Source organism: Pelodiscus sinensis, chromosome 1, assembly GCF_052426305.1.
Source record: "Pelodiscus sinensis isolate ZL-2025 chromosome 1, ASM5242630v1, whole genome shotgun sequence".
NCBI lineage: Eukaryota > Metazoa > Chordata > Testudines > Trionychidae > Pelodiscus > Pelodiscus sinensis.
In genome coordinates, this window is record NC_143052.1 from 123,235,745 (window position 1) to 123,248,528 (window position 12,784).

At 42.9% G+C, this 12,784-nt stretch overlaps 1 protein-coding gene across 2 annotated transcripts in view; it reads left to right on the forward strand.

The window, feature by feature from the left end:
- Positions 1–12,784, forward strand: part of MPPED1 (metallophosphoesterase domain containing 1) — an 89,398-nt gene that overhangs the window by 43,960 nt on the left and 32,654 nt on the right. For both annotated transcript variants that reach the window (XM_075899509.2, XM_089770073.1), the window contains one exon: positions 713–938. In XM_075899509.2, the coding sequence (XP_075755624.1) occupies positions 713–938 (226 nt within the window). The remainder of the gene's footprint in view (positions 1–712; positions 939–12,784) is intronic.

Sequence of the window (12,784 nt, forward strand, 5' to 3'; positions counted from 1 at the left end):
TCTGACATGTTAGGCTGGCCACCCTTTGGTGTTGCTTAGATACCAACCATTACCCTGCATCCTGTGGTTTGATTAGAACATTTTTATTTATTATGCTGTTATTTTAGACCATTTCCTGAACCTAGGTCAGTATTTATGGGGAAGGTGGGTACCAATGTTTTTTTTAACGATCTAGTGTTATCATGCTTTTGCAATGTGCTTTTAACTTGTGCCCAGTACCAATTACAGTTTTACAGCTGGTACCTAGTACCAATTACTATTTTACACCTGTGCCTATTACCAATTAGTGTTTAATACTCTTATCCCTCATTGTGAGTAGGAGCCTGCTTCTTGCAGCTTAGCTCTGCTTTATATTAGTAAAGTTTTAACTATTGTTAGGTAGGCCTCAGGTCTTCAACCAGGCCTGTGTTGCATGGGTTTTTGTTTCAGTCCTTCATCTTATCTTACTACACATATATATATTTTTTAAATTAGTAGTTAAGACAGAGTCACCACACTACTTCCATGTAGATTGAGTCAAATTTTGCTATTGGAGAAGTGTATGTTACCCCCATTGAAGTCAGGGGTAGTTATGTTCAGACATCTCATGCCAGAATCTGGTTGTTACAAATGTGTAAGAATGTGTGGCAGTGTTATGTGTTTGTTTGTTTCTTCTATTCAGTTTTCAGAACCTGAAAAGGTAACTGAGGTTTGTTGTTTTATGCTATTTTAGGTAGCCTGCCATACGAATACAAGATTGTGATAGCAGGAAATCATGAATTGACCTTTGACCAAGAGTTCATGGCAGACTTAATCAAGCAGGACTTTTACTATTTCCCCTCTGTGTCTAAGCTGAAACCAGAGAGCTATGAAAATGTGCAGTCTCTTCTAACAAATTGCATCTATCTTCAAGACTCTGAAGTTACAGTGAGGGGGTTCAGAATATATGGCTCTCCTTGGTAAGCATCTCTTTAATATAAATAAATAAAATTATTGCGTTGATTACTAGCACACCAGCCATTTCATACCCTGCAGTCATATTTGGATTAGTGTGAGAATAAAGAAAATAATATTCAGTTTTATAAACTTAATTTTTGTTGCTCATTTGTCCTCTGGCAAAGTATCTGAGTATAACAGTATGGATCATTAAATCAATGAAACAAAGATAAAATAATGTATCCTTTAGACACTCATTCAAGAGTGAGCTATTTAAATATTCCATGTAGCTAACTTGGTATGTGGAAAGAATGTACAATTTAACAATTTTATATTATTACTGTTTAATTTGAGTCTATTGTAAATATATCTTTTGAGTTTGTCTTTTTACATTGAAAGCTCACAATTTTAGATATCTTATCCTTCAGTGAAAATATATATTTTTCTCTATCTGTGTGTAGCATGAGTTCTTATCCCTCAGAATTTTGTTGTCTTTTATATATTATTAATACTCTTCATCAAGATGCAGTTTAGTTTTTGGACTAATATTGACATTTATAGTAACCAATCAATACATCACAGTTTTCCTTTTGCTGTATTCTGAGGCCACTTTGATCTCTTTTGTGATAGCAAGGAGGAAACTCTTGTCCAATGGCTTCCAAAGGATTGGGCCTTACCATTACATATAAACAAGAAATTCTGGTAGTTGTTGGTACCCTTAATGGCTGAATAGATCTGCTAAAGTAGGAATTGGGTTGCAGACTGAACTCTCCCCCTACTGAGGTCCCTGTGTGTCTCATTGGTGGATAAATAAAATGGAAGTTTGCACTTCTGTTAATGAAGTTCTAAATCTGGTACATTTCATGAGCACTATATACATATTTAAAGGACATTAATATTCTATTTTAAAAGGTAGGCTTTCAGGGAATCTGTTTTTCTTCCTTTTGAAATCACGTCAGGCTGGAATGTAGCAAACAAGTTGTCAGACCTGATGCATATACCCAGTGTGAATTCTCATAGTGTGAATAAACTGTGAAATCTATTGGAAACTTTTTTTTAATGAAAATTGGCATTTTCCCATTTGGTTGCTTGAGCTGGGTGTTAATTTTCCCCAAGCTTATTATTCTACATTTATCTATATTAAAATCTCATCCCACTTAAATACGCCCATCTCTCTCAGCTTTCTAGCTCTTTATTTTCAGTCTACCCACCTGCTATGTTGAAGCTTAACTTTATCTTGTGTCTCCTGTACATTTAATCAATGTACAATTTTCCAAATTATTCAGGATGATGTTATATAGCCTCAGCCCCAAATATAAACTTTTAGAGAATGCCACTTGGTACCGCTTCCCAGTTTGATATTTAAATTTAAGTAAAGTAACTATGCTCCATTTTCAGTGAGTCTGACAACTTAATCTCTTCCTACAGTAATCTTAATTAGTCACCATATTTCCAATGTTAGTATTTATTTTTCAGCAACAATGTACCAACAGTCTCACTAAAAAGACAAGATACCATACATTTAAAAAATATGTATCTATGAAATAATTAAGTAGAAGTCCAAGGAAAGTGTTTGAACTTCCTGTACCTATGCTTGCAGATATGTGAAATCTCCTGGGGACATGTTTGCCTTGTCTATGTAATCTTACAGTTATATTAAGTTATTATTTTCACTTGTCCACTCACCCTCTAATTTTGCTCAGGTTCTGTGTGTTATCAGGTTTGTCTGGCTTGACCTGTTTTTTATGTATCTAAGGTGCTTGTCGTTCCTCCCATTACAGATTGGACCTCCCTCATCCGGCACCCTCAGGACCTGAACGAGGGGATTTGCCGGACCAGGGGAGGTCTCTCCTAACATGGCCTATGCAGCCCTGCTGCCCCTGGCTAGGGCTCCAGTCCAGCCTGCTGCTGCCTGCCCATCCGTGGCTCCCCAGGCTGCAGCTCTGTGGCTTTCACCAGGGTGGAACTCTGCAGCTGCTGCTGTTGGCCCCTGAGTTCCGCGGCCAGGGCTGGAGCTCCTCAGGTGCTGCTGCTGGCCCCAAACTCAGTGGCCAGGGCCAGAACTCCATGGTTGCTACAGGCTTCCTGCTACTGCCCAGCTGCAGGGGCCAGAATTCCTTCCTGCATTGCCTGCCCTTCTGTGCTCTCCCCCAGCTCCTGGCTGAGTCACTGTCCCCTTCCACTCCGTTGCTCCTGTCCCCCAGCCTAACCTCCCTATACCTGGGCTCTGTGGTCCAGGAACATCCGAGGTTCTGCTGGACCACAGATGTTGCCGACCAGAAGGTCCTAGTTAAGGGAGTTACAACCTGTACATTCTTCTAAGTGCTTATGTACTGATTAAGATACAGATAGCTTTACGATGTAGTGTTTAGAACTTAATCAAAACTTCCTCGTTGTTTGACAGTGTTGAGATCCAAGGAGTTGGATCAGTCTATTACGGGACGAAAAGATATGCTGGTAAAATTTCATTGAAGGGTCTGTGCTGCCTTATACAAGAGGTCAGAGTTTCCTTATGGAGGCTGGATTACAGGGAAGCAAAGTGACCACAACCTCATTTTTAGGGACATGACAAAAAATCAGCACAGCAGAGCATCAAAAAAGCTTAGCCCATATGCTTAGGAGTCCTCTGATTCAATACCTGTCTAAAGACTTTCCCACTGGAAAAGGGTTTGTGCTGGAACTATGATGGGAATTAAATCTGCTCTCCCACACTGCTTTGTTCCTCCTATATGTGTGACTTACCTCTGGGGATCAGGGAGCTTTGCTGGTGGCAAGGTTCTTCTTTTGATGCAGTATAAGCCTCACTGCATTAACTCTGGTGAATTAAACCCAATGCTTTGCTCATGTTCTTTCAGGTGAGCATTTTTTTTTATGGAATGCTAATCACAGTTTCCATGCTAATATGTGAAACATCCAGGAAAAATCACTCTTGATTACACAACCAGAATGACACATTTGGTAGAAACTAAACTAAACCAAACCAACAAAAAGCATAAGGAGAAAACCATGTGTAAAAATATAATTTTCAGAATAATGAATATTAATAAAAATGTTAACTAAATCTTAACTAAAGTTTATTTCTATTTCTAATCTTTATGCATCCTGATATGGAACCTTTATTACAGCCTTTTTGGGAAATTAATCTCACTCCCTTTTTACATAATAGTAATGATAATTTCAAATGAATTATAAGAGGCTAGTGAAAACTTTCCTTGGATTTTGTTCTTGTCTTGCATCATGCAATTCTACATTCCTGATAATCCCCAAAGACCTTGTTGATCCCTCAAAATAGTTCTTAAAACTTTCCTGCAGAGCTCAGCAAGAAAGCTGAGTTTCTTGTATTTTCTTGCTAAGTCTCTTTCTCTCTCTCTCTCTCTCACGCGCGCGCGCACACACACACACACACACACACACGCACGCACGCACTTTTAAAAATAGTTTGGTTAAATTTTCCCCCAATTAATGTTCTAGTTCTGAGTCCTTTTAATTTAAAAAAAACCCTTACAAGGAATCTTTATCAATTATTGTTCTGAAAATATATATGGACTAAATTACTCATTTTTCAGTCTACTTAATTTGATTGAAGGAGACTTGCCTAGTGGTGAGGACAGTGCTGAGTGTCAGTATATTTTTCTGGATTTCTGTTCATCGCTGTGTCACTGACCCTGTACCTCCATTAGTGCTATTTTAAATATGAGTACAAATCAGTTACCATACATCTGTGAGGTAGCTGGGGTTAATTTGTGTTTGCATAGTACTTTGAGAACCTCAGATGAATGGTGCTAGAGAAATGCAATTTTTTTTATTGTTTACATTATACATATCCTCAACCTTACGAATTGAAGTTGAAGTTATTTTAGTGACAAAGGGAACCATGAAAGCTGAATTGATTTGTATGTCTTGCCAGTCTCCCAGTCTTTCAAGCTATACCACTTGTCTGCGGTTAATATTTGTATTTGAACTTGTATACTAACATCATCTGACCTCTAATATACAGGCAGTCCCCGACTTACGCGGATCCGACTTATGTCGGATCCGCAGTTACGAACGGGGCTGCCCCGGAGTACACGGACTGCGGGACCTCGCGGTCCCGCCGCCCGTGTACTCCGGACGAGAAAAGCTGCTCCGCGTCTCCCTGGTCTCCCTGGCTTTGCAAAGCTGTGCCTGGGCTGCATCGCTGCCGGCTTCCCCAGGCTTTGCAAAGCCGCGGGGGGGGGGGGGGGGCTAGGGCAGCGGGACAACCCAGGCGCGCCTGGGCTGCTCCGCTGCCGGCTTCCCCGAGACTTTGCAAAGCCGCGGGGGGGCTCGGGCAGCGGGGCAACCCAGGCGCGCCTAGGCTGCTCCGCTGCCGGCTTCCCCGAGGCTTTGCAAAGCCGCGGAGGGGCTCGGGCAGCGAGGCAGCCCAGGCCGCCTGGCCTGCTCCGCTGCCGGCTTCCCCGAGGCTTTGCAAAGCCGCGGGGAAAGCCGGCAGCGGGATAGCCCAGACGCCCCGCGGCTGTCCCGCTGCCGGCGTCCTCAGAGGCTTTGCTCCCAGTCTCCCTGGTCTGCTGGTCTCCAGCAGACCAGGGAGACTGGGAGCAAAGCCGCGGAGGACCCAGGCGGCGGGACCGCGGTGCGTCTCGGTCCGCCGCCCGCGTCTTCCTGGTCTGCTGGGATGGGGGAGGGGGCGCGCAGCTAGTACGCCCTCCCGCCCCCCAGCAGACCAGGCTTTTCTCTGGACGCCTGTGGCAGAGCAGCTGGGGCGCTGCCGGCTGGTCCCGCAGCACTGCTCTGGGCGCTACTGGACCAACCCAGCAGCACCCCAGCTGCTCTGGTCCTGATTCAGCCGCTGCTGGTCAGTTTCAGCAGCGGCTGAATCAGAACGCCTAGGGCAGAGCAGATGGGGTGCTGCTGGGTTGCTCCAGTAGCGCCGAGGAGCGGTGCTACTGGAGCAACCCAGCAGCACCCCAGCTGCTCTGCCCCAGGCGTCCTGATTTAGCTGCTGCTGAAACTGACCAGCGCTGACTACAGGAAGCCCGAGGCAGAGTTGCTCTGCCTCTGGCTTCCTGGAATCAGCTGCTGATCAGTTTCAGCAGCAGCTGACTTGGGGACGCTTGGGGTTCTTAAGTTGATTCTGTATGTAAGTCAGAACTGGCGGTCAGTTTCAGCAGTGGCTGAATCTGGACGCCAGTTCCGACTTACATACAGATTCAACTTAAAAACAAACCTACAGTCCCTATCTTGTACGTAACCCGGGGACTGCCTGTAATCCAAAAGACAATCACTTTGTCTAATTAGAAAGAAAATAAAAAGCTATCCTGCTCATCACAAAATTAGTGGCAAAAGGACCCATTGATTTCAAGGTGTAAGATTGGGTCCTTAATCATTAACCCCAAATTTTAACAACCTTAAGTACAGTTCACAATAATGGATTATCAAACAGGAAGCAGTCTTCTTGAAACAGATCATTATGTAAAGTACAATAGTTACCCATTAAAGAGTCAACATTTATCACAGGCTGATAATTTTAGAATAGGTAATAAGTCTAATAATATCACTAGATATTGTTGACTTTTAAAAAACTAGCATAAGAGTTGTTGAAAAAAAAGGCTGCTTCCATATTAGAAAGTAATCAGTAAATGTCAGCGTTATAAGACAAAGCATGGAATGTGTACTATTTCTGGCTATCCTGAGAAAATGCAAACTAATTGATAAATTAATCTAATTTTGTTTTAAGCATATAACCTTTCTGATAAGTTACAATTTAAAACTTCAAAGGATGAAGCAGTTTTTTCAAAGATTTATTTGTATTGTTTTTATTTCAGGACCACATAAGATCCCAATTACAGATCTAAACCTCATTGTGCTAGGAACTATCCAATCTTTACCTCCTCCCTCCACCTCTCCAAAAAATTCCCTGCCCCAGAGATCTTGTAATTTTGTGTCAGACAGGTGAACCACATGGATAAATAGGTTGGGGAAATTGGGTTTACTACTAGAAGGGCATTGTCCACTGAAACATACAACAGAGCCAGTTGCTGAATGTGTAATCTGAAACAATGGAAGGTATGAAAAGCTACCTTAGAAAAAGAAGTGTGTGTGGAGGGATGATTATAGATTAGAGCAAAAAAAAAAAAAAAAAAAAAAAAGAGTACTGTAAGGGACCCTCTGCCATACCTAGAAGCTCTTCTGAAGACAGTTCTCAAACATAGGCAAAAAACCTAACAACATTCCTCTTCCCATGTGAGTTGTAGCTCCCTGATAATTTTTCTTTTTACTTCTCAGTTTCTCATGTTTCAGGGCCCATGATAGAATTCTCCCATGCTCTGTTAATTGAGCCTCACCATCCAGGACTTTGTCCCTGGATCCTTTTTTCCTTCTGGCAGGTTCTTACTGCCTCTTCTCCCAGGTGATATTATCATCCACTTAGGGTATTTCATGCTGTTACCCCAGCCTTCTGGCCTATATCTTCATAGGGAGCAGACAGCAAGAACTGCAGGTCATACCTCTCTGCCCCTTTCCTGGCTGCATCTCAAGCCTGACTCACCATGCTCCTCCTGCCCTGGGCCTAGATGCCTTCTCTTATACATGGGGGTCAGCTGACTAGTCCTAAATTCACTGGTCTCTTCTCTTTTAAAGGGCCAGTGCAACTTCCTCTCCTGCAGATTTTTTTCTCTGCAGAAAATGCTTTCTGCCAGAGAACAAGCGCACCATTATGGGGCGGGGCGAGGCGGGGTGGGGAAAGGAGAGAGAAGGCATGTACCAGGACACTGCTTATTCTTCTCTCCCTTCCTCTCACTGTAAGGGAATGAGGAGAGAGTTCATAACTTGTTTGCATCCCACTCACTCCCAGCTAGTGAGGGGAGGGAATGGAGGAGTAAGTGATGCAAGCGTTGTACTTTCCCCTCGCTCTCTGGTAGTGAGAAGAGGGAAAAGAGCAAGCAGCACCCCAATACATGAGGCCGTAGCCTCTCTCCCTTCTGAAATGGTGCCCTTGCCAGAGAGATGCTGCAGCTAAACCTTTTGCCCACTAGTGGCTGCTCTGGCACTAGAACAGAGAGCAGCCAGCTCAGTGGCAGTAGCAGCAGGTGGTTAGCTGTGTTCTTCATGGCATCCTGACTACAGGGCCAAGTGAGGAAGCATGGTATAGGACAGTGTTTCTAAACCTTTTTTTTAAATAAAATACCCCTTTTTTTAAAAAAACCATTATAAGTACCCACAGTATCTACAGTTTTCAGGCACAATTTTTTTCTACCATTGCAACACATTTGTTGAAACAACTTCATCATAGCCGGGCGAGCGATGACATTTGTGTGTGTAAAAAGTACAAAAATAATAAAGTGCTGTAAAACAAAAGTGCTTAAAACAAAAATTCTGTTTTCTCTAATTTTCAGTTGTGTTGACATACGCCCCAGACCTCTCTTGAGTATCCCTAAGGGTTCTCATACTACTGGTTGAGAAACACTGGTATAGGAGAACAGACAGAGTCAGGCACATGGGACTGCTGAAAGATTCATGTAAACTGCAATTTGGAGGGGCAGAGTGGGGCAGGAGGTGCAGCTGAAGTTCTTGGGGAAATGGGGATGGAGGTGCAGGGCCACATGAGGATGGGGATGGCTGGGGGGAGGGGGATGCAAGGACATATGGGGATGGGGGCAGGAGTGGCTGAAATGGGGTGCAGGAATACATGGAAACAGTGAAGGGGGTGAAGGGCTATATGGGGAAAGGGGTGGGATGTCTGAGTGGAGATGCAGAGACACGTGGGGATGAGGGGGAGAAGGTGCAGGGCCACATAGGGAAGGCTGGTAGGCATACCTGAGTGGGGATATAGGAACACATGGAAACGGGGAGGAGGAAAGGGCCACGTGGGGAAGAAGAGTGGAGATGTGTGACTGGAGGTGCAGGGTCACAGGGGAATGGGGAGAAGGGAGTGCGGGGCTACTTGAGAAGGAGGCAGGGGTCACAGAGCGGTGGTGCAAGTATACATGGGGAAAGGATACAAAGGGGAACAGGGATGGGGGCAGATATGCCTGAACAGGAGAGGCTAGGGTCTTCATGGGGGAGGCTTCCAAACTCCCTAACAATCCCTCCCATCCAAAACAAAACCCTCTTCTATACTTCTCCCATCCATACTCAGCAACCCTCTGGATTCACATCCAGATTCCTGCCTAGCAGTTACTTCCCTCTCCCTCAGCCTCTCCCTTATCTCTGACTCCTCCAAGCCTTTTGTACTGCTTCAGAGAGGGGTGGGAAGTATGTTTCTGGTACTGTAGTTTCAATGAATTATTACTCAGAAATCTGTATTAATATGCCTCTTTGTCAAAAAACATTTCCTGAATCTTTTTTGTTTGTCTATATTGTTATAGGCATGCTTGCTGACAGGTATTTTGAAATGCATTACCACAATAATTGAAACAGGCATGATTATACTGTGTAGTTTTGACAAAATATGCACAACTTTGGAGAATTTTAAAATGTTGTGTACAGAAATTGTAATTATTTGGCGAAGAATTCCCTCCAGACTAATGATACCTTTTAATTACATGCTCGCATACAATTTTTTTTCCTAGAGAACCCCAGTGTCATTCAGTATACAGGATAGATGATATCCTGACTGACTGAAGTAGCTGTTGACAATTTCTTTATAGCCTGAGTTGTGTGGCCCCTTCCTTATTTACCACACACCAACCAAACTCATTACTGAATACAGAATTAATTACCTCATGGGTGTTTCTATGGCATTTGTCGCCATAGCACCTGAGTGTTTCACAAATGTTAATGAATTTTTCTTCACAATGCTTTATGAGATAGGAGTATATTATCCCCATTTTTAGATGTGGGAATCTAAGAGAAATTAAGACCAATTTTTTCAAAAATCTCCACAACTTTCTGGTGCCTCAGTGATTGGGCACCCAATTTGAAAGAGTCTGATGGTTCCGAACACCTATTTTACGGACATTCATTAATTCTCCCAATATTCCTCAGAGATGTGTGTGAATGTATTATGCCCCTTCTAGAGGCAGGGAGACTGGTTGTTCTAAGATGGCATAAGGAATAGCAGAGTCCTGCACCTGCATGGTCACTTTGCCAGCATCATCCTATTCCCCAGTATGGATGTTAAATGATGAGTGCCTTACATTGGGTCTTACATCAGGAAAGTGTTCCCCTTCCCATGTTTATTTGGATGAATTGCCTTGCCTCTGAGACAGAAGCACATGTGGAAATAAGCAGCCTTACTGGCGCCCGTAGGTTTCATATCAACATGAACAAATCCTACTTCCATGTGTGATCTTGAGTGTTGTTGTAGCTGCTTCTCGGCTGTGCAGGATTCCAGAATGAAATATGTCCTGAGCTAAATAAGCTATAAATAAAGTTTTCTGTTTTTAAAAGAAGTTCCCTCTCTCCCGGTGCCCTCCCTTTCCTTAAAAATGTGCCCATCCCTTGCAGAATACTTGTATCTGAGTTAAAGGTGCTTTTGTGGTTTTTCCTTGATAACAAAATGGATGATCACATTATTATCTGTTCCATTTATTGTGTGAATTAGTGGGTAGGTAGCAGCAGGTTGGAGATTCTCTGAATTACTTATTATAGAATCAAAGACTCATAGGGCTAGAAGAAATCTCAGGTTCTGTAACGATAATCTATCCCTCCTCCTGCCTCCCACCCTATGCTGATGGTGGATTAAGTATACTTAGATTTATATATAATTGTATATAAATCTAAGTATATAATTGTAAATATTCTTAATCCTGTGTCAGCAGGAGGAGATGGACTAGAGGATCTCTTGAAGTCCCTTCCAGACCTACATCTCTCTCTCTCTTTCTTTCAAATCAGAAGCCATTTGTAGGTGGCAAAGTGGTATGCCTTTACCCTTGCTATTTCCATTACCTTTGCCACAAAACTCTGGTATAAAGCTTCCCTAGATAAAAGCAATACAGCTGTGATCTGTGTGCAACCTATGAACAAGTTTCCTTCTCTTAGGAACAGAGGAGTTGACATACTTATTAGACCAGTCATCGCAGACGTCCCACCTTTGACAATACTTGATTCATCAGAGGAGGAGAAATGGGGGGAAGAGCCCATAAAGTACCAACCACCAAAACCATGATCACTAAAACCTTGTAATTCCCCTAGCCAGTTGCACAATGCTGTAGATGACTCAGAAAGGAACTTCTTTGTCCTGACCCAGACATACAGCGTGGCAGAAAAGAGTTCTGTATGTTGAGTCAGGACACACATTCCCGATAGAATGGGACTGTGCAGTCTGGGATTCTCTGTAACGTTTGTTACCTGAAGGCTGGATTATTGCACAGGAACTGGTTGGAGGGGGCTATACCTGTGAAATGATTCCCTATTTTCCTTTCGACGGCATTTTCATTGTTTTAGTATGATTGTTCCCATCCCCTTCTGTATCCTTTTGTTCTAGGTCACCTGGAACTTCAGAAACTTTAATGGGGGAGAGTGGCAGGCAAAGATTAATTTCACCTGCTTACAAGTATTTGATCTTCAACGAGTGATGCCTGTCCATTTTGGAATTATATTTTTTGTTGTCGCTCTCCCAAATTTTAATGCACATTGACTGGATAAGGGCAACAATTATTTTTAGGAAGCAACACAGCTCTTGTACAATTTCCCACCAGTTCATAGAATGTGTTTTTGTTCTGATAATAGGTATCTAGTGGCACACAAATTCTAGGTCAAGATCATCTGTTGTGCGTGGTGAAGCCCAGGAGGGTGATGTGACTGAGCCCTGCCATAAAATAGAGCAATCGTTAGGCTGGTTTACTTTACATCAGCTGTCAGAAGGACACAAAGGAACCTTAACACAAGGGGAAATCTGGCCACTAATGATCAAAATCCCGATTAAGCGTCAGTATTTGTAATGTTGAATTTGCTCTTCTGATTGTAGCTGTTACTGTTCCTCTTGACTCAGTTTTCCTATGATGTAATAGTGAGAGCCAAGTCCTCATTGGCTCATTCAGGCTAACTATTTATTTCACTTTTATCCTGACTTTGTAGCCCTGATTGTTGTGTAGGACTCTGCTACATCCATTCAGGGAGGGCAAAGGGAACTAGCGATGCAGTTAGTAATCAATTAGATAAAATGGTAACATGAAAAATTAGTTTGGCTTGCTTTTCCTGTACACTGCTTCACACTCTTCCTCAATCTGAGTCATCTTCTCTCTTTCCTCTACACCTTACCAAGCACAGTTATCATAGTCTTTCATTCCTCACTGAACTCGCTCTCCATCAGTAAAATAATGTAACAAAGATTTATAGGTTCATTTCATGAGAGGGACGTGCTTTCATTTTGCCAGTGATGAATCATCTAATGTTTGTTTTCCCAGGCCTTGAACAAGTCTTTACAGACATTGAGGTGCACATCAATTAAAGTGAAATTGATTTAAAATCAAAGATTTACTCCATTTAACATACCATGTTAATTATTAGTTGTCCCCCTCCATCACACGGTTGGCAGTGTGGCTCACAGGTACAGTATAGCAGCAGCAATGTTAGATGGTGAATCATAGAATCATAGGCTACGTCTACACTGGCCCCTTTTCCGGAAGGGGCATGTTAATTTCAACTATCGTAGTAGGGAAATCCGCGGGGGATTTAAATATCCCCCGCGGCATTTAAATAAAAATGTCCGCCGCTTTTTTCCGGCTTTTAGAAAAGCCAGAAAAGAGCGTCTACACTTCAAAGTAGGAATAAGAGCCTCCGGAAAAGGGCGCTTTTTCCGGAGGATCGGGGCCAGTGTAGACGCTCTTTTCTGGCTTTTCTAAAAGCCGGAATAAAGCGGCGGACATTTTTATTTAAATGCCGCGGGGGATATTTAAATCCCCCGCGGATTTCCCTACTACGATAGTTGAAATTAACATGCCCCTTC